Raw genomic sequence first — 22274 nt, 5'->3', positions numbered from 1 at the left:
ACTATGTCCCAGGCATGGCATCCATTATATCATTAATCCCTGAAATCAATCCTTTAAAACAGGCATTTTCTTTTCTTTCTTTTTTTAAGATTTTTTATTTTATTTATTCATAGAGACACACACGGAGAGAGAGGCAGAGACACAGGCAGAGGGAGAAGCAGGCTCCATGCAGGGAGCCTGACGTGGGACTTGATCCCGGGTGTCCAGGATCATGCCCTGGGCTGCAGACGGCACTAAACCGCTGCGCCACAGGGGCTGCCCTTCTTTTTTTTTTTTTTTTAAAGATTTTATTTACTTATTCATGAGAGACACAGAGAGACAGATAGTGAGTGAGAGAGAGAGAGAGAGAGAGAGAGGCAGAGACATAGGCAGAGGGAGAGGCAGGCTCCATGCAGGGAACCGGATATGGGACTCGATCCCGGGACCCCAGGATCACGCCCTGGGCCGAAGGCAGATGCTCAACCGGGCATCCCTAAAACAGGCATTTTCAATCTTCCTCATACAGATGAGGGAGCCAGCCCCAAAGAGGGGAAATCATATCAGGCCGCTGGCATCTATTCTTCTCAATCAGTATCTCCTGAGTGCCCACTGCATGCCAGAGACTATTCTGGTACCAGAGATTCAGCAGAGAACAAGATCAATGAAGTCCTTGCTCTTCTAAAACTTAAATTCTAGTAGGAAGCCACAGACAGCCAAAGAACTAGTGACTGAGTAGGATGTCTTAGATTGTGTTGCTTCTGTCCGAATCAGTGATGTCCATTTTGCTAAATCTAAAGGTCAGCTCTCCCTCCTCACTCTGCTGTCTGAGACCTTGCGAAGAGCCAGGCCCTGCTTTATGTACACAGCTGTGAACGAAAGAGGCCTCCGTTCTTGTGTTCTGGTAGAGAAAGGAAGAGAAGTAAAATAAATAAGTAAAATATATGGTGTGTCCGGAGGTGCTATGCTGGGAGGGGAAGTGAAGAAGAGAAAGGGTATAGAAAGTGCTGGAGTAGAGCCGAGGGCTTGAACAGTTTACATACAGTGGGCAGGGAAGGTCTCACTTGAGTTAGGAATCAAAGGCAGAACCTGTGTAAGGTCCTGAAGCAGGCAAGTGTGGTCTATTTTTTACTACAATATAGCTGCCACAAAATGTTAACTCATTTCAGATGTACAACATAGTGATTTGACAACTCTATAAGTTATGTTATGGAGAGTGGTCTACTTTATTTTTTAAAGATTTTATTTATTTATTCATGAGAGACACACACAGAGAAGGCAGAGACATAGGCAGAGAGAGAAGCAGGCTCCCTGTGGGGATCCCGATTCAGGACTCTATCCCAGGACCCCGGGATCATGACCTGAGCTGAAGGCAGATGCTTAACCACTGAGCCACCCAGGTGCTGGAGCATGGTCTACTTTAGATAAGATGGTCAGGGAGGCCCTCTTTGAGAAGGCAACATTTAAGCCCAGCCCTGAAGGACGAGAAGAAGTCAGTCATGCAGACAGTTGGAGGGGAAACGGCAAGGACAAAGGCCTTGAGGCAGGAGCCAATCTGGCCTGTTGGAGGATCAGTGTACTTGGGGCACTGTAAGGCTGGATCATGCAGAAACCTACAGGCCTGGAATTTGGGTCACATTCTGGATGTCCTGGAGGGTTTTAAACAGAGGAGTTAAGTGATCAGATTAATGTTTTAAATGAGTCCTCTGAGGCACATGGAGAATGTTCTGTAAGGAGGCAGAAAGAAGCAAGGAGAATGCTAGGAGAGACTTGGGCAGTGGCCCAGGCCAGAGACGGCAGGGCTTGCCTGGAGTGGAGGCACTGGGGAGTAAAAGGAATGGGCAGATTCAAGATTTTTTAGGAACAATACAGTAGGATTAGGGCTCTGGAGCCCACAATGGAGAAGTCCTCCACAGATAGACTTGAGAGGACTTTGATTAGGGACCAGGACCTCCTAGGGCCAGGGATTTTTTTCCCTAAGGTCTTTCCTTAGTGACCTAACCCCAGACTCCACAGGCTGCTGCATGCTGGAAGATGTGGAAGAAGGTAGGCGAGGGTACTGTGGCTGGCAGGGTTGCTCCATGCCAGGCGCTGGGCCAGGACTCTAAGGCAGCTGAGACCATGCCTGTCACTTGAGGAGGGTCCTTTCTCCCTTTTTCTCCATCAAATATAGATTCATGATCTCTCCCCAAGCCTGGCCCTCCTCCAGTGCTTCCTCTGTCCAAAATTCTTTGATATTCTTCCAATCAGGACGTGGGATTATGTCCCCGTCTTTGAATGTGGGCCTTGGGACACTAATTGAATACAACGGACATGATGCTGTGCCAGGTTTGGAGCCTAGGCCTTAAGAAACTGGCAGCTTCTGCTTCCCGTCTCTTGGGATGCCGCTTCTGGGAACCTCGCCACCATGCTGTGAGGAAGCCAAGTGGCCACATGGAGAGGTACATAGAGCTGTCCCAGCCAACACTCCCAGCTGAGGTTCCAGCTGACAGCTGGCATCCACTGCCCCACTGAGTGAGCAGATGACTCTAGCCCCAGCCTGTAAGCTACTCCAACTGACAGCACTTTGGAGCAGAGGCGACCTGTTCCTATTGAGCATGACCTGAATTGTAGATCTGTGAGCAAAATGGATGATCGCTGCTGTTTTAAGCCACTAAGTTTGGGGTGGTTTTTTATGGAGCAACAGGTAGCTGGAACATTGTGCCCCATTTCTCCAGAGCCTATCCATCACCAAACATGAGGGAATCTTCCTTCTAAACACCTCTGAAATCCATTATGTTCTCTCCATCTTCCATCTCCAGATCTGTCACCTGGACAACTACATTAGCAACCTACTAGAACTCCTCCCACTCACTCTTGCTACCACAGAGTCTGTTTCCTACACAGCAGCCCAAAGAACTTGCTGGAAAACCCAACTGATTACCTCCCCAGTCCATCTGTATTCACTTGAAGCACTCAGTGGCTCTCCATTTTTCCTAAGATCAGGACTTACTATCCTTTCCTCCTTAGGGCATCAGCTACTCTAGTCTTCCTTTTTTCCCTCTAGTGTCCCATGTCCCCTCTGCCCCTGGGCCTTTACACATGCTGCTCCCAGTCCCTGAGATGCCTTTCTCTACCACCTAGTTAACTCTTATTCATGCTTTAGGGGTCAGCTCAAACATCACCTCATCCAGGAACTCCCTGGTTGTTCTCAAAATGGGGTTCTTGACCAGCAGCCTCAGGGAGCTTTTTAGAAATGCCAATTCTCAGGCCCAAGCCCAGGGCTAAGGAATCAAATTCTGGGGGGGGGGGGGGGGGCAGGACCCAGCAGCCTGTTTAACAAGCGCTGCAGATGATTCTGATCCATGCACTTGAGAATTGCCACTCTAAAGCCCTAGCTCAGGTCATAGCAGTTATCTTTCCCCACCTGTGAATTCCTTTCCTTCAGAAGTCTGCATTTGTGTTACACAGGTCTTTGTAAGAGTACCTGCTGTCTGGCTCCCCTGGTAGAGCAGAGCTCGGGGGCCACTCACAACACCTACCCCCACGCCTGGTATGTACCTGGAGCTTAGGGAATGTGGGTTTGGACAGATACCGACTCTCAGCCTCCAGGTGGTCAAGGGCTTCCCTAGGTGTGGAGGGAAGAGATTGGTCCCTCTATAGATCTCAGATCGTAAATGTGGTCAAGGGGAGGTTGAGAAGAGGCCTCAACTCTTGCAGGAAAGGATGCTGCTGAGAAGGCAGGGGAAAGGGTAGCCAGAGCCAGAGCTTTTCCTTCCTCCTTCCCTCTCTCATCTTTTCCCATCCCTCCTGCACCCTGGGGTAGCTCTCAGCTGATTCGTATTGACTACCACACCAGGCCCTGTTTTGTGGACTTTATGTATTTTATATCATTTAATACAATAAATGTCTGAGTTGTATCATTAACATTCCTATTTTACAGATAAGGAAACTGAGACTCTGAGGTTCAGGTACTTGGCCGAGGCCAGGGCAGGGAGGATTTGAACCCAGGCTCTAAAACTGTGGCACTTTCTCCCCAACACTTCACTCCCATCAATGCTGGGTAGAGAAAAGATAAGCCAGGCAGTAAGAAGCAGGAATGCAGTGGGCCAGCAGGGACACATGGCACCTCATTTGCCCTTCCAAAGGTCAGCCTCAGCCACAGTGGATTGTGGACCTATGAGGTAGAGGCCCTAGGGTTGTGGGCCTTCCCAAATTTTCAAGAGCACCAAACATGTAGATATCTAACATATAATCTCCCTGTTTCTAAATGATTATGTACCTAAAAAAAGAAACTCAGATGCTTCCAGAGACTAGATAAGGGCCGGTGTCACTACAGTGGTAGCCAAATGGGTGTGTGAATGGACACTCGAATGCACATATGAGGTCTCTGACCTGGCTATGGACGCTGGCTACGTCAGAGTCCTTGCTTCTGCCAATGCTGGGATGATCCGCTTTAAATTCTAGGCCCATCCCCCATAAGATGTGATTGCACTCAGGGCAGATCTCTAATATCGGCCTTTACCTTTTGGGGGCCCAGCCACCACATGGCCAGCACCACGGGGGTGGCGGCAGGGTTTGTCTGATCTCAGCTGTCCCCTCCTACCTGCCTGCCTGCAGAAGGTGCTCACTAAATGTTTGCTATGGAATGCACAGTGCAAGTTCTTTCTTTCTTTCTTTCTTTCTTTCTTTCTTTCTTTCTTTCTTTCTTTCTTTCTTTCTTTCTTTCTTTCTTTCTTTTCTTTTCTTTCTTTCTTTTCTTTCTTTTCTTTCTTTTCCCTCCCCTCCCCTCCCCTCCCCTCCTCTCCTCTCCTCTCCTCTCCTCTCCTTTTCCATGCTGGCTCCTCCCTATCCCGTGCTCTGGGGCGGTGGGGAGGCGGGAGAGACAGCACAACTGGGTTAAAAGCTAGCAGCTGGGGGCCAGCTGGGGCGAAGCCCAAGCTGCTACATGGCTACTGCCAGCCCTGTAAGTCTGCCCTCCTGCCCCTTGTGCAGCTGGGGACCAGGCTGGAGTGGCCGGCCTGGGGTTTGCTGCTCACCTGGCTTTCTTTCTTTGGTTAGGCCAGGGAGGCTGAGAGTGGAATCCGAAAGTGGGAGGAGAAGGAGGAAAAAAAAGATGAGAAAGAAGGGGCAGAGGGGGCTCTGAATACCCCTGGGGCCCTGCTGTCCCAGAGGGGGAAGGCCCAGGATGGGGGCCCCCCAGGGGTCAAGTTGGAGTTACATCCGCTGCTGAACAGGTAAGGCTAGTGGTGTGGCCTTGCACCTCTTGGACCCAGTTAGTTCCTTCTCCAAGAAAGGTCAGAGCTGGCCTAAGGCTTGGGCCCCACTGGTGCTTCTGGCCTTAACCTAGCTGAGATACTGGGTTAAATTTCCCCATCCTGCCTCAAACTTTCAGGATCACTGACTCCAGTCACCCTGGCCGGGGGAGTTACGCCCAAACCCCATCTCCTCAATTGTCCTTGAAGGGGCAGGACTTCCCTGCCAGCGCAGGTGCTGCTGGTGGTGAGCCTGGGAGGGCTCTCTGCTTCCTCCTGGTCTCCCCCCAACCCCCCACCCCCACCCCAGGTGGGCTCTATGGTTCTTTAAGAATGACCGCAGCCGAACCTGGCAGGACAACTTGCGTCTGGTCACCAAGTTTGACACCGTGGAAGACTTTTGGGCGTGAGTATCTGTTGCTCCCAGGGGAGGCTTGAGCCAGGGGCCTCTGAGCTGGGGATCCTTCCCAGACCACACCCCTCCAAGAAGCTGTTTCTTACACAGCTTTTCCAGCCTCCCAGCCCCCATCCCCACCCCCGGGACCTCTCAGCATTTGCTGAGGGCTGGAGTTTGGTAGGTTCTGCTTGTGGGTGGGGGTCACTGGGGTTGGAACATGGGCCCCTCTGAAACCTTCTCCGGGCCTAGGGAGAGAGCCTGGGAGGTTGGAGAAGCCAGAAGTTGACTCTGACTGCTGCTCCATGGCTTTGTGGTCTTGGGAAAGTTCTTTTTCCTCTCTGATCTGGTCACAGCCACAAAATGAGGATTAGGCTGCCTGACAGTATCCATGGGTAATCAAGGGAAGAGATCTGACAGGTGCCCTACAAACCCTAGGGGTGGCTGAGAGTCTGGGTCTCAGCTGGAGGGGTGCCTGACACCCACCCCCTGCCACCAGCAATGGGGCTCTAAAAGCCTCCCCAGGGGTTTGGATGGTCAAGGAAGACTCCCAGGACAAGGTGGGATTTGAGGGTTTGGGTAAATAGGGATGGAATTCCAGGCTGGGGGTGAGGGGGTGAGTGTGAGCAAAGCCTCAGAGGTCTGAATGTGGGCGGAACACAGTGGCATCTGGTAAGGAGTTTGGGGGGGATGGGGTAAGTAGGACCCAGGCCTTAAAAAGTCTATTTTTTCAGCCTGCGGTGGGGGTGGGGGTGTTCTCTCCAGGATGTACAGTCACATCCAGCTGGCCAGTAAGCTCTCTTCCGGCTGTGACTACGCCCTGTTCAAGGTAAGCTCAGCCTCCCCACCCCTCAGGCCCCAAGAGGGCTAACCCTCCTCAGCGGCTGCTGTGTTCCTCCCTCATGGAGTTTGGGGGTGGGGTGCCGCAGACAGCCTTTCCAATCTGAGGACATGCTACACAGAAGCTTGGACAGAGCATCAGGCTGGAGCCCTAGGATATTTAAGAGTCTCGAACGGGGAGGGAGGAGCAGAGGGAACTAGGAAGGAGCCCAGGTTTCTGGCCCGGCTCCTTAACAAGGGACCTGCATCAGAATGGCCTGAGAACACTCGGCTTCAATGTCTAGGCCCTCATTGATGTTCACATCTGGAGGTACTGATGCAGCAGGTGTGTGTGTGTGGGGGGAATGTGTGTGCTACTACCAGGGTTTAAACATCTCCCCAGGTGACTTCTGTCCGGCCTGGGATGTCTGCCCTTATACACACTAAGGTTGCCCCAGAGGCTTCCTTAATCACCCACATTTGAACTCTTGATTCAAGGAGCTCTATTCCGCAAAGGAGACAAACCTATGTGTGTGTGTGTGTGTGTGTGTGTGTGTGTGTATGTATAAATATATATATATATATATATATATATATATATATATATATATATATATATATGGCTACAAAAGGTGACAAGTGTGGAGGATCAGAGGCTTGCGGGGAGCTCATAGGAGGGGTTGCAGGCCGAGTGGCTGGTGGTAGAACTTGCTTGTTCAGAGGGGATGGAGGCAAGAGGGAACCTGGCCTGTGGAGGCTTATTTAGGGGCCAGAGCACGGCCTGGGAAGGTGGCTGGGCCCTCACTTCCCTTTGAACAGAGGGAGGCCATTGATTTGTCATTCCACATCTTAGGATGGCATTGAGCCCATGTGGGAAGATAGCAGGAATAAGAGGGGTGGCCGCTGGCTGGTCAGTCTCGCCAAGCAGCAGCGCCACAGTGAGCTGGACCGCCTGTGGCTAGAGACAGTGAGTGCGGATGGGGAGAGGAAAGGAGGTGAGGGGTGGGAAGGGGAGGGGCGGGGCGGGGTGGGGTGGGGAGGGGTGGGGAGGGTCCCCACTAGAAGAGACTGAGCTGATGTAGAGTCAGTGGTCTCCCAGATAGTGGGAGCACTCCCTGTGACTCAGGTAGAGCTCTCACTATCCTCTCTTTTTGGCCCTAGCTGCTGTGTCTGATCGGGGAGAGCTTTGAGGAGCACAGCCGGGAGGTGTGTGGGGCTGTTATCAACATTCGAACCAAGGGGGACAAGATTGCCGTGTGGACGAGGGAGGCAGAGAACCAGGAGGGCGTGCTGCACATTGGGTGAGGGGGATCCCTAGCACAGAGTCTCTTCTAGGGGAGAAGGTGAATGTGTGTGCGGGTAGAGGCTTGGCTTGTGAGGGAGACCTCTGGAACTTTCTGTGTCCTCTCCCCCTACTTCCTTACCCACTTGTATGAGGGTCTGGAATCCAGATTTCAAGCTTTTTCTAGCAAGACTCTTCTTCTGCATTAAAGAGTCCTGTTTTGGGTTTCCACCTAGTAAGGATGCACAAAGAGTGATGGTGGCTGGAACCAAGATAGGAATTCTGGTCAAAGGAGGACCCAGGATCCCAGGTTATCTCCAGGACCTGCTGATGACGATCTCATTTCCTCTCCTCCTCCCCCAACTCCAGGCGGGTCTACAAGGAGCGCCTGGGCCTCTCCACGAAGATTGTCATTGGGTACCAGGCTCATGCAGACACGGCCACCAAGAGCAACTCCCTAGCCAAGAATAAGTTTGTGGTGTGATGAGACCTTGGCACCATTATCCATTCAGCTGCCCCTGAGCCTTTCCCTGCCCTGTGTATGTGGGGGGTGGGGGGTGGGGGGGTACTAGACTACAATGGTGATGTAGGGCAGGAGGAGGGGTTAGAGAATGGGGTTCTCCCATGTCTTGGAGTGAATATGAACATTCTTTAATGTGAGTTGGGGCTCAGGCCTAGGGACAGCTCTGTGGTCAGGGAGCCAGCCTGAGGGCCCAGGAAAGGTTGAGGAAAGCCCTGAGTATCTTTGTTTCATCTGAGGGTGGGTTGGGGTGAGTCACTGGGGGGAAGCAAAGCTCAACCAAAGGTGGAAAGATGACAAGAGCATCCTACAGTCCAGCACTTACTCTGTGCATACCCCTAGGAAAGGGGCTGGGTGGTCTGAAGGCCATATTCTTATAGGGGGAGGGGGCCCAAGGCTGTTGACACTCTGAAAGCTGGAGCTTGAGGACAGAGTGTGGGGGTAGGGGTGGAGGTGTGGGAGGTGGGTGCTCCTCTTTGGATTACTCTACTTCAAGCCTTTATGAATTGCCTTCTCATCAGCTTTGTAGCCTTGGAGCCTACCCTGTACCTTATACCTTCCCTCAACTGGATGTGGGTCCCTGGAGCAGGCTGTACATCATAAAGGTTGCAGTCTTAGAGGCAGAACCCCATTATCTCACAGAGAGACGTGCGTCCTCTTGCCCTTTCCTCAGCTGTGCCCAGGGATGTCCGGGCCTCGCCTGCCTCATGATCATGGTGATGTGGAGGTGGGTAGGTAGATGAGGTCCTGGTCCAGGAGTGCAGGACAGTAGTGGTTAGTTCTCATAGTTCTGCTTGAGGTGGATTAACTAAAAAGGTGATGAAGGGAAGCCTGAGTGGCTCAGCAGTTAAGCATCTGCCTTCGGCTCAGGGCCTGATCTGGGAGCCCCAGGATGGAGTCCCATATCAGGCTTCCTGCATGGAGCCTGCTTCTCCTCCCTCTGCCTATGTCTCTGCCTCTCTCTCTGTGTCTCTTGTGAATAAATAAAATCTTAAAAAAAAAAAAAAAGGTTAGTTTAAGCTCCTTTCTGTTCCTGTTCCTTTTTTTTTTCTTTTTCTTTTTTTTTTCTGTTCCTGTTCTAAATAAACACTTTTGAACAAAATTAGAATTATTTTTGAGAGTTCTAAAGTTAATATTTGGCCCCCCAAAACCTTAATCTCCTGTCCCCCCTTGAGGGGGTGCTCGTGTGAGACCCCACAGGGCCCAATCAGGCCCAAGCTAGTATGGGGAAAGGGGGAGGAAGAGCCAGGGACAGATTTCAATGTCAGAAGGGTTGGAGCTCAGGGATCCGGTATATGCCCTTAGCGAAACTGAAGTATCAGGGAGCAGCAGGCGCCGCGCTCACAAGACCCAGATGCCACCTGGTCTGAGTTTGAGCCAGTGTAGGTAGAGAGGAATTTCCATTGAGTGAAAAGCGCATTTGACTCGACGACACTGTAATAAAACGGCCTGCACGTGTGTTAAAAACAGGATCTATATGGCTGTCCCCATCTGCTCATCAGAACAGCAGTTACTCTTCTCCAGGACTCGGCTCCGACAGCAAGGCTGGGGACTGGGGTGGCGCCGGTACTGGGCCTTGTAGGGTAGGAGTAACTGGGGCCGCTTCGTGCCAAAGACTTGCGGTGGTGCCACCATCATCCTTCTCAGGCAGGTCCGCAGGGCGCTGGGGAGGTCCCAGCGGCGGCGGGCGTGCGGGGCGGAGTCAGGCCTGGGGGCGGGGCTCCGGGCCGGGGGCGGGGCCGGTCTGGGGGCGGGGCCCGGAGATGCAGACTTAGGCCTGGGGGCGGGGCCCGGAGACGCAGACTTAGGCCTGGGGGCGGGGCCCGGAGACCCAGACTTACGCCTGGGGGCGGGGCCCGGAGACGCAGACTTAGGCCTGGGGGCGGGGCTCCGAGCTGGGGGCGGGGCCCGGAGACCCAGACTTAGGCCTGGGGGCGGGGCCCGGAGACGCAGACTTAGGCCTGGGGGCGGGGCTCCGAGCTGGGGGCGGGGCCCGGAGACGCAGACTTAGGCCTGGGGGCGGGGCTCCGACGGGACTGAGACGGGCAGGGGCGGAGTCAGGCCTAGAGGCGGCGGGGCTCCGACGGGACTGCGCTGGCGGGGAGCTGGGCGGTCCCTGCGGGGCCGGCGGGGCCCGAGCGGCGCTCTGTGTGGCCGCGGCCATGAAGCCGCAGCCGCCGGGCTAGGCTCCGGGCGGCTCTAGCCCAGGGCGGCCCGTGGAGGGCCGGGCCCGGCCCCGGCTCCGGTTCCCGGGCCGGCGGGCGGCTGCTCACCATGCCGGGCAAGCACCAGCACTTCCAGGAACCGGAGGTCGGCTGCTGCGGGAAATACTTCCTGTTTGGCTTCAACATTGTCTTCTGGGTGAGCGCGGGGTGGGTTCCGGGCCCCGTGCTGGGGTGGTGGGAAAGGAGGTTCAGTCCCCTACTTGGGGGGCGGGGGGGGCGGACCGCTTCCTGCCTTAAGGGCTGGGACCGTCACACAACCTCCCTTCTTCCCACGCCCACTCCCAGGACCACTCCGGGGAACTACCCGGGAGGCCCGGATTGCTGGAGGCGGGTCCCAGGCGCCGCGGGGTAGGGTATGGAGGTGGAGTCTCCCGGTAGCTTCCCAGGCCCCGGCAGAAAAAGGGGAGGTGTTTCCCTGAAGGTCCCGGGGACCTGCCTCCTGTCCAGCTCCTTTGCTACTCTGGAATGCGGGGTGTGGGGTGTTCGCTGAGCTCCACCCTGTGAGTCCACAGGGATGAGTGTCTCCGTGAGGGGAAGGGCTGGATCCCCTCGTCCAGCCTTAAGCTCCAGCAAGGCGGGTGGGAGGGGGGCGGGTAGGTCAACCTGCCCCATGCAGCTTGCAGGCTGGGAGCGCCAATAGCTCTAGTCCTCTGCTAGGGGCAGGGTATCTCCCCCTATTGAGGCGTCCTGAGCTGGCCCTGGGAAACAGAATTCAACATTCCACAGCTCACAGAACCGAGGCCTCCGGGAGGTGCTGCCCCTGCCAGAGAAGGGAGCTGCTAGTGCCTCTCCTAGGGTGGCATCTGTGCCACTGGGCTCTGCCAAGTCATCTTTCTCTTCTTCCTCGCCGGTCCCATCTCTCCAAGACTGCTTGCTGCCTCTGCAGTCTCTGTTCCTGCTGTCTTCGTCGAAGTACTAGGCCCGTTCAGTTTTGTTCAACAGGACTGTGGCGCTGCTCTCTACCTATGTACTGCCCATGCAGTCATCCGTGTGTGGTGAGCCTTTTGGCTCCAGTAATGCTCAGCTCCCAAGGGTGTGGGCAATGTGCTGAGAGTACTGATGGGGATGTTTGGAGGTCTGGGTGCAGCAAGCCTACTTCTCTCTGGGCAAGTCACTTCTCTTTGGGCCTCAGCTTCCCTTCCTGGGAGGGGTGATCATGAAGCCCGCCCCTCAGGGTTGTTAGGCAGATTAAATGAATTCTGATTTGTAGTCACACAGCTACTTTGTTATTTATTATCAACATTTTATAGATGAAGGAAGAGGCACAGAGAGGTTCAGTCATTTAACCTAGAGTCACGTGGCCAGTAAGTGCAGAGGTACCTACCAGTGGGCAGTGGGTGGAGGTGAGGCAGGGCATTTGAGCAAGTCCCTGGATGCCAAGGGGGACAGGCAAGAGAAACTCAGGATTGTTCCAGGCACACCCTCTGTTGCAGGGGAGTGGGGGTAGGGAACCAGAGTGGGAAAGGCCCCAGGGCTGGGGCAGTGAGTTTTATGTTGAGAGCAGTATAAAGTAGTGAGGGCTTCAGTCCTGGATGATGGGTCTGTTCTGGCTTTTGTATGGAGGCAGATCTGTCTGCCTGCGTGGGAAGTGTGAGTGAGGAGGGGCAGAAGGCTTGGAAGTAGGGAGACCAAGGAGGAGGATTGGGGCAAAACTGAGGGAGGGGATGGGAAGTGAGGAAGGCTCCAGGGGAAGTTAGGAGGCTGAACTGGCAGGACCAGGCCACTTAGTGGGCCACAGGAGGGTTTCAGGCTTGGGTTTATGTGGCCAGGAAGAGGTGCCTATCAAACAGGCCCAGAGACTTCTGTTTGTTTTAATGGAAAGTGGACGCTGGTGTTACCCTACTGAGAAGCTACCATCAACTAATACAGTCTAGACTCCTCCAGTGGTGCCCAGCACCCTCTAGGGTCTGGCCCTGCTGCCTGTCAGTCTGTCCCTTATACCACCAAACTGGATCTTACCTCTGGGCTTCTGCCAGCCCCTCCACCTGCAATTTTCTTCTCCTCACTATACTCTCTCATCATTCAGAGCCTAGCTAAAATGTCCCCATTTTCCCTGAGGAAAGCATGCCTCCACCACCCCCAGTCACTCCCTACTGCGTCGCTTTCTTTGGTTTTCTTTAAAGGATCTGTTGGTATCTGAAATGACCTTGTTTGCTCACTGTGGATTTCCCCCACTGACATGTAAACCCCTTGAGGGCAGAGAGCCCATTTGTCCTATTTGCTGATATATTCCCAGTGCACGGAACCTAACCTAGGACATGGAGGCGTTTGTAGCAGGCAGGTGGACCTAGCAGTCTGGTGCCAGGGAGAGGTGTGGGTGGAGGTCCGGGAGATGCCAGCATATGATGGTGTGGAAATAAGTGTAGAGGAAGAAGGGCAGAAGGCAGAAGGTGGAACCTGGTTGTGTCGGTGGCCATGTACACAGGACAGCTGTGGGAGGGAGGGTGAGAAGGGGCGATGGGAGGAATGGTGTTCAGTAAACCATGGAGAGGTTCAGAAAGGAGAAAGTCGTGGTCAGTCGCCTGTCTAAAAGCCTTGGGTGGATCAAGTAGGATGAGGCAGGAAAAGTGATGTTTGGTTTCATATCCCAGGTCCAGTGTGGGAGGAGGGAAGGAAAGACATTTTTAGAGAAGAGTACTGCAGTAGGAGGAGCCTGGGGCCAGAGAGAGGAAGGCGTTCAAAGTGGGTGGTCATGGTGGAATGGACTGGAATGGGAGTGAGGGGGAAGAGGAGGACCTTGTGAAAGCAGGTGGGTGGGGATGGTATGAAGAACTGGGGTCATGGCCTTGTGCTGGGGCAGGAGGGGCACTCTCCCTGTGAGATGGATATCCGGGGACCTGCCCAGGCTCAGGCATATGGCCTGGACAGCCAGGGCTCTTCCCAGTAAGTAACTGAAGCAGGATGGTGGGTGGTGCTTAGAAGGTCCAGGCATAACTGTGTGCCAGATGTTTTCAAGGGCATAGCCACCGGCTCAGACTGGAGTGTCTCAACTGGATCTGGCTCACTTCAGGATCCCTTGCCATGCGGGGGTCTTTGCTTGTGAGCTTTGAAAGTAGAGAACAGAGTGGGGCAGCCATCACAGAGTGCCAGAGTAAATGGGATGGCCAGATTGGGAAGGGGCAGAAAGGAGGCCAGGAGCCTGGAACCCAGAACAGGCTTGGTGGGAGGAGAGGCTCAGGAGCACATTGTCGTGGCTGCTGCTTGGCAGGAGTGTCCCAGCCACCCTCTGCTGCAGTTCTGACTTCCCTGAAGGGCGAGGATGGGTTCCATCCTCCAGGCTGTGTTTTGCAGGGGAGGAGCACTGAAATGTGTTCTGGGGAAGTTAGGAAGGACCCTGGACCCCATTTACAGCCCATCTCCCCGCTGGCTTCCTGAAGACCCTGACTACTAGAGGCGGAGGCGCTCTACTGGGGGTGGGGAAGGATGCTGACACTCCAACCCTTAGCTCTTTGTTGGTGCCTCTGCAGGTGCTGGGAGCCCTGTTCCTGGCCATTGGCCTCTGGGCCTGGGGTGAGAAGGTAAGGTGGTGGAGTCAGGGATGGGGCTGCCGTGGGTGGAGGTGGTGGGAGGATCGGCCTGGCCACTTGACTTTGCTCCCTTGGCACAGGGCGTTCTCTCCAACATCTCAGCGCTGACTGATCTGGGAGGCCTGGACCCCGTATGGCTGTTTATAGTGGTTGGAGGTGTCATGTCAGTGCTGGGCTTTGCTGGGTGCATCGGCGCCCTCCGGGAGAACACCTTCCTGCTCAAGTTTGTGAGTACACCCCCACTTAGATCCATTGGGGACCCCAACCTCCTCCCACTGACTTCTTGAATATAGTTAGTACTTAATAATGGGTAGTTTTATTATTATGTTATTATAGCAATAATCATCAGAATTCTGTTATCTGTATTTATAGGATCCTTTCTGTTGTGACTGAAACCTAGGGGGCCAAGCATAAAAGGGTATTTGTGGGCTCGCTAGGGAAAGCCCAAGGATATGCTGGGTGCCAGTCCATTTGGATCTAGGGGCCACCACAGTGTCACTTTGCCTGGTTTCTCTGTTTCTCTGGTCTGTCCCTCCAGTTGGCTCTATTCCCCATGGGGTGGAAAGATGCCCACAAATGGGTGGAGACTACCTTCATGCTGCCCCTCCAGGAATTCATACTGGAGGCCGAGGCTCTTTCTTCCTAAGCAGTGGAGGACCAGTCCTTGAATTGCACCTCTCTGGTTCAGAGTGACTGTCTCTGGAACAATTTCTGTGGTCCTGGGAGAGGTAGCGCTCTGACGGGTGGGCTCCTGTCACTGGCGTAGGCCCAGTCTCTATCTGGGAATGGGAAAAGAGGTGGAGATGGCTCTCTGCGTGAGCTACAGGAGGTGAAGGAGGGTGGTTTCTCAAAGAAAACAGGGTGATTACCACAGGAAGCGGAATGGATGGGGAGGTAAGAACCGGGCTGTCCTTCGCCATCATAAAACAGTACTAATGGGAGAGAAGTGGGGACTCTTGGCTCTCTTGGGGGGAAGCTTTGCCCAGTGGCACCCCCAGGCCCTGCGTCTCTGACACCTACCGTCTTTATGCCCTCACCCCAGTTCTCAGTGTTCCTTGGCCTCATCTTCTTCCTGGAGCTGGCAACAGGGATCCTGGCCTTTGTATTCAAGGACTGGATTCGAGACCAGCTCAATTTCTTCATCAACAACAACGTCAAGGCCTATCGGGATGACATTGACCTCCAGAACCTCATTGACTTTGCTCAGGAATATGTGAGTCCCGCGCCAGCCCGGGCTACCTATACGTGAGGTGCCTGCTGGGCAGATGTGTGCGAGAGCAAGTTCCCTGTGTTCTGGAATCATTCCCCCACCCACACCCCAGGGAAAAGAGCCAGAAGGCCCCCTGTCTTAGGGGAAGCCAGCTTCTGTGATCCCCGTAGGTCCCCATTGTGCCTAGTTCTGCAGGGACACAGCGTTGGGGAGCAGAGGCCAAAGCCTCCAAACCTGGCAGCAACTCAACCAGGGTTTGCAACACACCTACAGGAGGACATTTGATATAAAAATACAGATTTCTCCTAATAAACCCTGGACCCATAGTATTAGCTGGGTTACATTGCTGCCATTCCCTTTGCTAGTATAGGAGCTCTCTGTTTGCCATCGTCTCTGCCACTCTATTTTATTATACCTGTCAGCCCTTTTCTCTCATTATGTTGTTTGGCCTCCGAACATATTAGAGTTTGAGACCTCTCCCCTCCCCAGAAGCTCTGCTCTGAAACTCCTCTACCTGACTTGTGTGAAGAAGTAGTCCGTGAACAATGCAAGAGATCCCAGGCACCTCCTGCCTGCACCTCCTCCTCCGCTCACACCCACTTCTATGCCACCCACTCTGACTCTGTTCCCACTGGATCCAGAGATGAGCCAGATCTGGTCCCTGCTTTGAGGAGTTCTCAACTCAGGGCAGAAGCAGATGTATTGCCAGCAGTTAGGACATGATCTGTTTGTCATTCAACGCAGACTGGTACAGACTTATTATTGTGTGCCAGGCCCTGGGCCAGTTGCTGGGAGTTCAATGGTGAAAAAAGCTGGGACCAGTCCTCACGGGACGGCAATCTGGAGGTAGAGAGGGATGATGAGGAAGATGGACAAGTGTGTGTGTGTGTGTGTGTGTGTGTGTGCGCGCGTGTGTGTAAAAAATTAGAAATTGTGGTAAAAGCTGAAATGGGGAAGGGTGGAGAAGAGGAAGACCTTGTAGAAGAAGCAGGGTTGTGGAAAGAGGGGTGGATGTTCCCCGCAGGCGTAGCAGGTGCTGAGCAGAGCGAGAGGAGGCAGCAGAGGCCAGGCCATCACTGAGACCTATGCACACAGAGCTGTATGGCCATGCCTCCCTCCCCCGGCTCAGCCATGAGTGCCCACCTTGTGTCTGCACCCAGCTGGTCCCTGGAGGGCTGGCTTTCCTGCCACATGGGTTAAGGCCTGTGCTCCCGTCTCCCCCAGTTCATGAGCTTGCTTCACACTAGCTATTTCTGAGCCTAGGGAGGCAGCGCATGATGCTCTGGGTAGGGGTGACAGGGATCTGGGTGCTGCCAACAGCATTTTTGGAGTGTGATGGGATTGTGGTGAGGGTGACTGGGTTGCCCTCCTGTTCCTGCAGAGAGGAAAAGAGAAAGTCTTCATAAAATCTTTGGGGCAAGTGTGGGGAAACCTGGCACAGACGTGGACTTAGTGGTGCCTCTCCTCACGGGGCTTGGCCTGACATCCACTTCTCTGGGCACCCCTTCCCAGTACTCCTCTGCTCCCCACAACCTGGGTGGGAGTGTAGTGCTGCCCTGATGGCTCTGGGCTTAGGTCCGGCCTTCCTGTTGGGAGAGGGTGGTGAGGAGGTGACCACCTGCCTGTCTGCCTCCAGACCCCCGCCTAACCCAGCCCTGCCCTGTCTCCTGCAGCCCAGGCCTGTCTCTAAACTGGATGGGGGCTTCTGGGGCAGGCCTGGCTCACCAGGGGCTCTCCTCTTGCCCCTCAGTGGTCTTGCTGCGGAGCCCGAGGGCCTAATGACTGGAACCTCAATATCTATTTCAACTGCACTGACTTGAACCCAAGCCGGGAGCGCTGCGGGGTGCCCTTCTCCTGCTGCGTCAGGGACCCTGCGGTGAGTGGGGCCTGGTGAGGGGGGAGCAAGGCCATTGCAGTGCACAGGCCAAGTGTGGGGGAAAATCTAGCACAGGACTTGCTGGGCTTGGCCCTGCTCTGGGGGCCTTCAAGGCAGTGGGGAGGTCATTTTACACAGGAGTCCTCCTACGAGGCTAAGGAGTTTGTGTCCCTGGGCAGCAGTGAGGCCTGCTGGGGTAGGGGCCATACCCCTTTAACAAAACCCGTCTCTGTAGTGAGCCAGCCGCCACACCCCTGGGGTGTGATTTGGGGGCCACTATTCTGCAGTGGTAGGGCCTGGGGATTCTAACCCCTTTATGGCTTTCTTCAGAGCAGAAACTTCTCCCTGTGATATTCCATCCATCACAGTTTATCTGGGACATTTGAGGGCCAGGATTCTTCCCATTTGTGTAACACATGAGCAGGCAGGATTTGTAAACACGAGGCAGCTCGGGCTGGTGTTCGCAGCCGTCTGTCCTGGTGCCAGGGAAAGAGGTAGATGGGACTCAGTGAGCCTCATGTAGGAGTGGTGGCCTGTCAGAGTCCATGGTTCCATCTGCTTCCCCTGAGAACCAGAACTATTGCAGTGCTGGGTGCCTTGGGCCCCTTAGGATACCCCATCACCAAGTTGCTCATTGGCCTATTTTTCCTCAGGAAGATGTCCTCAACACCCAGTGTGGCTATGATGTCCGGCTCAGACTGGTGAGAGGGTTTGGGACAGAGTTGGGGGCACTGGGATGGGAAGAGCAGCCTTCCATAAGCTCCTCTGAAAGGCCTCAGAGATTCTGTGGGGAGGTGGTGCTGAGTCCTAGAAACCATCCAGGCACCTAGGGCTTGGTACTGCCATTCATGGGGCCAATGGACCTGTGGGCACGGACATGTGTGTGCTTGTTCATTCCAGTTCTTTGTCAAGCACCCACTGGCGCTCACACCTGGCATTGCCCTAGGCGCTAGGGATTCATGCTTCTGAGATAGGCAGACAAAGCCCTTGCTCTCAAGGAGCTCCTACTCCCGTAAAGGAAGAAAGACACGAAGCTCATGGATAAATACATATGAACAGTAATGTGACAGTTTGAACCAAGAGCTTGAAAGAAAATAAAGTAAGGGAAGTGATGAGATTGGGACTGGGTGGTCAGGCAAGGCCTTCTGAAGGAGGGGGTATCTGTTCTGAGACTGATGACCAGGAGCTGGTCATGATAGAGCTCTGTAGGCTCTGTGATAGAGCTCTATTTAGGCAGCACGTGCTAAGATGGCAGACCCTGGGGTGGGGATGAGCTTAGCAAACTGGACTGAGAAGAGGCCTGTGGGGGTGGGTGGGGCCAAGCCCTTTGCCTGTGTGTCCCCAGGAGCTGGAGCAACAGGGCTCCATCCACACGAAAGGCTGTGTGGGCCAGTTTGAGAAGTGGCTGCAGGAAAACCTGATCATCGTGGCTGGGGTCTTTGTGGGCATCGCTCTCCTCCAGGTACTGCCTTAGCACAGCATGCCCCCTACACCCCTGCCCTGCCAGCACATCTTCCCTCACTTTGCTTCTGTGTCTTACAGATCTTTGGTATCTGCCTGGCCCAGAATCTTGTGAGTGACATCAAGGCAGTGAAGGCCAACTGGTGAGGCTGCCACATTGGCCATGGCCACCTGCCTGGCCTACCCAGGGACCCCCTCTCCCGTGCCACTGTACCCGTGATGGGCAAGGCTGTGGGTGTTTCTGCTTAGACCTGAGCTCCCTATGGGGCTTGAGTGTGGGTGTGCTGTGTGCCCATGGAGAAATCTGTGTGCTGCTGCCTGTCCTGGAGCTATATGCAGGGAGCGGGTGTGTTTCTGTGAGTGTGCACAGGGAACCACTGTCTTGGCTGTTGTGGGTGGTGGGCTCTCCAGGGGCCTAGGAATGGCACAGCTAAGAGGGTATGTGTGGACCAGGTGGGGTGGTAGGGGGCTGCTGTGTCCCTGCTCAAGCTGGGACACACCTCTCTGTGCATGTGGCTGTTAGGGCAGGCTTGGGGCTTGCTGTTGCCTGGGACACAGCCTCATGCAGCTTCAGAGCTGTCTTCTCTACTAGCTATGACCTTGACCCTGCCAGAAGCCCCCTGTGGCCTCAGTGTCTCAGACTTGAAAATGGGTCCAAGAATTTTCTCTCCCTCGCTTGCCTCCCAGGATCAAACATGATGATGGCTACAAACTACTCAAATAAACAAAACCTTGAAAACCACTGGCTTACGCCCACCATCTCAGAGGTTCTATCAGCTGCGGGGCCTCAGCATTGCTGTCCATCTGAGGCCCCAGCCTGGACCCACCCTGCCAACATGTTTTCTTGGCCTGGATAGTGTATACATTTGAGCCAACCTTTAAAACTTGGTATATTTCACGTAGAAGTCCAGATCCAGATCCCCAGCATCTTGTGAAGAATGGCCATGTGGCCACAGGGGCTGTTCAGTGTCATCATCTCCTGGGACATGTGCTTCCCGTTCTCTGAGAACCTGGCCCGTTCTGCTCACCTAAGTGCCCTGCCTGATCCTGTAGGCTGGGAGTCGGCTTCCTCCACCTCTGCAAAGTTCTTCCTGCAAATGCTGCAAGCCTAATGTGGGCCAGGCCAAGATCCAAGCATGGGAATGTGAAGAAGGGGGAGAGGCTGGAGCCTGCCTGGAAGAGGCCATAGCCTGGGAAGAGTCTGGTCCTCCTGGGGGCTGAGATGGGTGCCAGCATACTCAGGAGAATGGTTGAGGGGTGGGATGGAGGTCAGGAAGGATTTGGGAAGGAGGTAGCTGGAAGCCTGAGCTTGGCACCCTCAAGGATAGGGGGACCCAGATTTGGGGGCTGTTGATGGTTGACTCCAAGGCTCACTTGGAATCCAGTTCAAAATCTTCAGGATGGCCTGTAGAGTTGTCTCCTGGACACCAGAGGGCGCACCAGCACAGCATTACCTGGGTCTGGTTTTTTTCCTAGGGCAACTCCACGGGGTACAGCCCTGTGCTGGGTGAGTCCACCCTGCTTGCTAGTTCTTTGGGTTTCAGGGAATTTACAAACTTCTAAAGGGGAAGACTGGCTCAGATTTGGGAAGTCTGGCTGCTGTTCTCAGATCTGCACAAAGAGGTATATGTGGAGTGAGCATTTGTGGATGAAAGGAGAGGTTTGGGCTAAGTGCACAGCAGATCTCTAACTTAGATGCCCTCAGTGCTGGGTGGGTTATAAAAATAAAGTAGGCCTTTGAGTTGTGAGGCCTCTGCAGTGCAACTTTGATTTTTCCCACTATTACTGGAGATGGGACACAGAGTCATTGCTTTGTGATAAGAAATACTTGCATGATTGAGTCTGAGTCGCTAATGGCAACTGGCCTTGAGTGACAATAAGGTGTGGTGGGGATGGTGGCAAAGCACAGATTTCCACCTGAAACTGGCAGCTGTCATTCAGCTGTAGCTAATCGCTGTAAAGCGGGAACATAGAACATAGGTAGGTCTAATGCAAGAAATGTGGAGAGGACAAAAAAGCTAGATTTTTATGTGAAGTATTCTGATTTTTAAGTTGTTGGCAACTAATAAAAAAACATTTAAAACCCTGCTAGCCAAACAAAAGAGGTAGGGGCCCCTGTGCCATCATTATCTCTATGGGACAGTCACCCATGGGGGCCCTGGCGACTCTGCCATTCAGGAATGCTAGGAGCTCCTGCAGCTGGGCAGGGTGTGGGGCAGGTGCCCAGCATCATGGCTCCCAGACACAGGCTGGGTGGTGTCCTCGGGTCTCTGAAAGATAGGCTATGGCTGGTTTCTCCATGCTACAATAAATGCAGCTCACAATATTGTGCATGTGTCCTGTGGTTTCTGATTTTAAATGCTTTCACCTTTCATTTTCCCTCCCAAACCTCACAACACCTTGTGAGGTGGAGAGTATTTTCCCAATGAGGAAATGAGTTCGGGGGGAGTTGCCCACAGCCCACAGCTGAGAGGAGGCCCCCAGATCTGACCCCTCTTGGCATCTTGCACTGCACCAACCCTGCCCTTCTGCTGCATCAAGGTGAAACCTGCACACTTGAAGTGCCAACTTACGAGGGGCAGTAAGCTGTCACAGCCCAAGTGTGAGTTGAGTTGAGTACCTGCTTAGGTGTGAGGATGTAGAGAAATGGTCCTGGCTCCAGTGCTGTACTCCTGTGCAGGAGATAAAAACAGGTAGGCACATCAACATTTGTGCTAGCAATATATGCTATGAAGAAAATAAGAGTGATGGCTGGACTGTGACAGTTGGGGTGCCTAGCAGGAGGGACTCCTTGATGGGGTGGTGGGAGGGGCTGCCATCTCTGGGAAGCTCCAGGGGAACAGTGTTCTCTAGATTTGGGTTCCAGTTGCCCTAGAGGCCCTCAGCTGGGATGGGTTTGGCATGAAGGAACCTAGGGTGCTGAAGAGGTGGGAGTAGGTGAGAGGCAGAGAGAAGAGGTAGAACCAGAATATATTTGAAAATGGGATTGATGAGATGGGGGTAGATATGACTAGTAGGAGTGGTTGTGACCCTGGCTGAGGACCCAGAATTCTCCAAAGCTCATTTCCTTTTTTTTTTTTTTTTTTTTATTTATTTATTTATGATAGTCACAGAGAGAGAGAGAGAGAGAGGCGCAGAGACAGGCAGAGGGAGAAGCAGGCTCCATGCACCGGGAGCCCGATGTGGGATTCGATCCCGGGTCTCCAGGATCGTGCCCTGGGCCAAAGGCAGGCGCCAAACCGCTGCGCCACCCAGGGATCCCCATTTCTATAGTATATCTATCTGTCCATCTTCCATTTACCCACTTACCCATCCACCCATGTACTCAGCCAGCCAGCCACCCATCCATCTATCTACCTACCTATCTGTCCATCTGTCTGTCCATCCATCGACTATCATCCATTCAGGTAGGCCCTGGCTAGAGGCTGAGGTTACTGAGGCAGCTCAAACTTGCCCTTGTCCTGGATCCCATAGTCTCTTGGTAGAGGCAGTTGGAACAGTTGCTAGTGGTGTATAATATGTACATGTGACAAGTACGTGGCATTTCATGCTCATTAGAGGCATTTCCTCTCCCCAAAGTGGAACCCAGAGCAGTTCTTTCCTTTGTGCTGAGGAGTCCTTACCCAGAAGGAGATCTCTCCAGATATGTAGAAAACACAGGGAAGCTTATAAGGCCACCCCTTGCCCATCCTTCTAGCTGGATCTCTGGACCTTGGGGACTGAGGTCATCCTCCCACCCTCTGTTTGGGA

At 53.8% G+C, this 22274-nt stretch overlaps 2 protein-coding genes across 6 annotated transcripts; both read left to right on the top strand.

The window, feature by feature from the left end:
• Nucleotides 1-4903: 4903 nt before the first annotated feature.
• EIF4E1B (eukaryotic translation initiation factor 4E family member 1B) lies at nucleotides 4904-8234 on the top strand. Its single transcript, XM_077894286.1, has 7 exons — nucleotides 4904-4921; nucleotides 5017-5192; nucleotides 5521-5616; nucleotides 6370-6433; nucleotides 7277-7390; nucleotides 7585-7724; nucleotides 8075-8234. The coding sequence occupies exons 1-7, from the start codon at nucleotides 4904-4906 to the stop codon at nucleotides 8187-8189; spliced, it is 723 nt and encodes a 240-aa protein (XP_077750412.1). The 3' UTR covers nucleotides 8190-8234.
• Nucleotides 8235-10363: 2129 nt separating this feature from the next.
• On the top strand, nucleotides 10364-20853 carry TSPAN17 (tetraspanin 17). Of its 5 annotated transcripts, none has more exons than XM_077895448.1 (9): nucleotides 10367-10586; nucleotides 13918-13968; nucleotides 14058-14204; nucleotides 15020-15190; nucleotides 16938-17063; nucleotides 17717-17764; nucleotides 18409-18525; nucleotides 18606-18668; nucleotides 19244-20853. In XM_077895448.1, exons 1-9 carry the CDS (start codon nucleotides 10500-10502, stop codon nucleotides 19379-19381), a joined length of 948 nt encoding a protein of 315 aa, XP_077751574.1. In that variant the 5' UTR covers nucleotides 10367-10499; the 3' UTR covers nucleotides 19382-20853. The 5 variants fall into 5 exon arrangements, with proteins under 5 accessions (XP_077751573.1, XP_077751574.1, XP_077751572.1 ...); XM_077895443.1 differs by having other exon boundaries at nucleotides 10369-10586; nucleotides 18606-18667; nucleotides 19212-20853; XM_077895444.1 differs by lacking the exon at nucleotides 10367-10586 and adding an exon at nucleotides 11401-11445 and having other exon boundaries at nucleotides 18606-18667; nucleotides 19212-20853.
• Nucleotides 20854-22274: the final 1421 nt, after the last annotated feature.

The sequence above is a fragment of the Canis aureus genome, chromosome 4 (assembly GCF_053574225.1).
Source record: "Canis aureus isolate CA01 chromosome 4, VMU_Caureus_v.1.0, whole genome shotgun sequence".
In the NCBI taxonomy this organism is placed as follows: domain Eukaryota; kingdom Metazoa; phylum Chordata; class Mammalia; order Carnivora; family Canidae; genus Canis; species Canis aureus.
Note: the sequence above shows the minus strand (reverse complement) of the source record. Positions and strands in the feature narration are given on the sequence as shown.

Coding starts and splice junctions, on each gene's coding strand:
- EIF4E1B (XM_077894286.1), top strand. Junction 5,617..6,369: donor ACCGTGGAAGACTTTTGGGC/GTGAGTATCTGT, acceptor TGTTCTCTCCAG/GATGTACAGTCACATCCAGC. Junction 7,391..7,584: donor ACCGCCTGTGGCTAGAGACA/GTGAGTGCGGAT, acceptor TTTTGGCCCTAG/CTGCTGTGTCTGATCGGGGA.
- TSPAN17 (XM_077895448.1), top strand. CDS start 10,500: ATGCCGGGCAAGCACCAGCACTTCCAGGAACCGGAGGTCGGCTGCTGC. Junction 13,969..14,057: donor TCTGGGCCTGGGGTGAGAAG/GTAAGGTGGTGG, acceptor CCCTTGGCACAG/GGCGTTCTCTCCAACATCTC. Junction 18,526..18,605: donor TGGGCATCGCTCTCCTCCAG/GTACTGCCTTAG, acceptor TGTGTCTTACAG/ATCTTTGGTATCTGCCTGGC.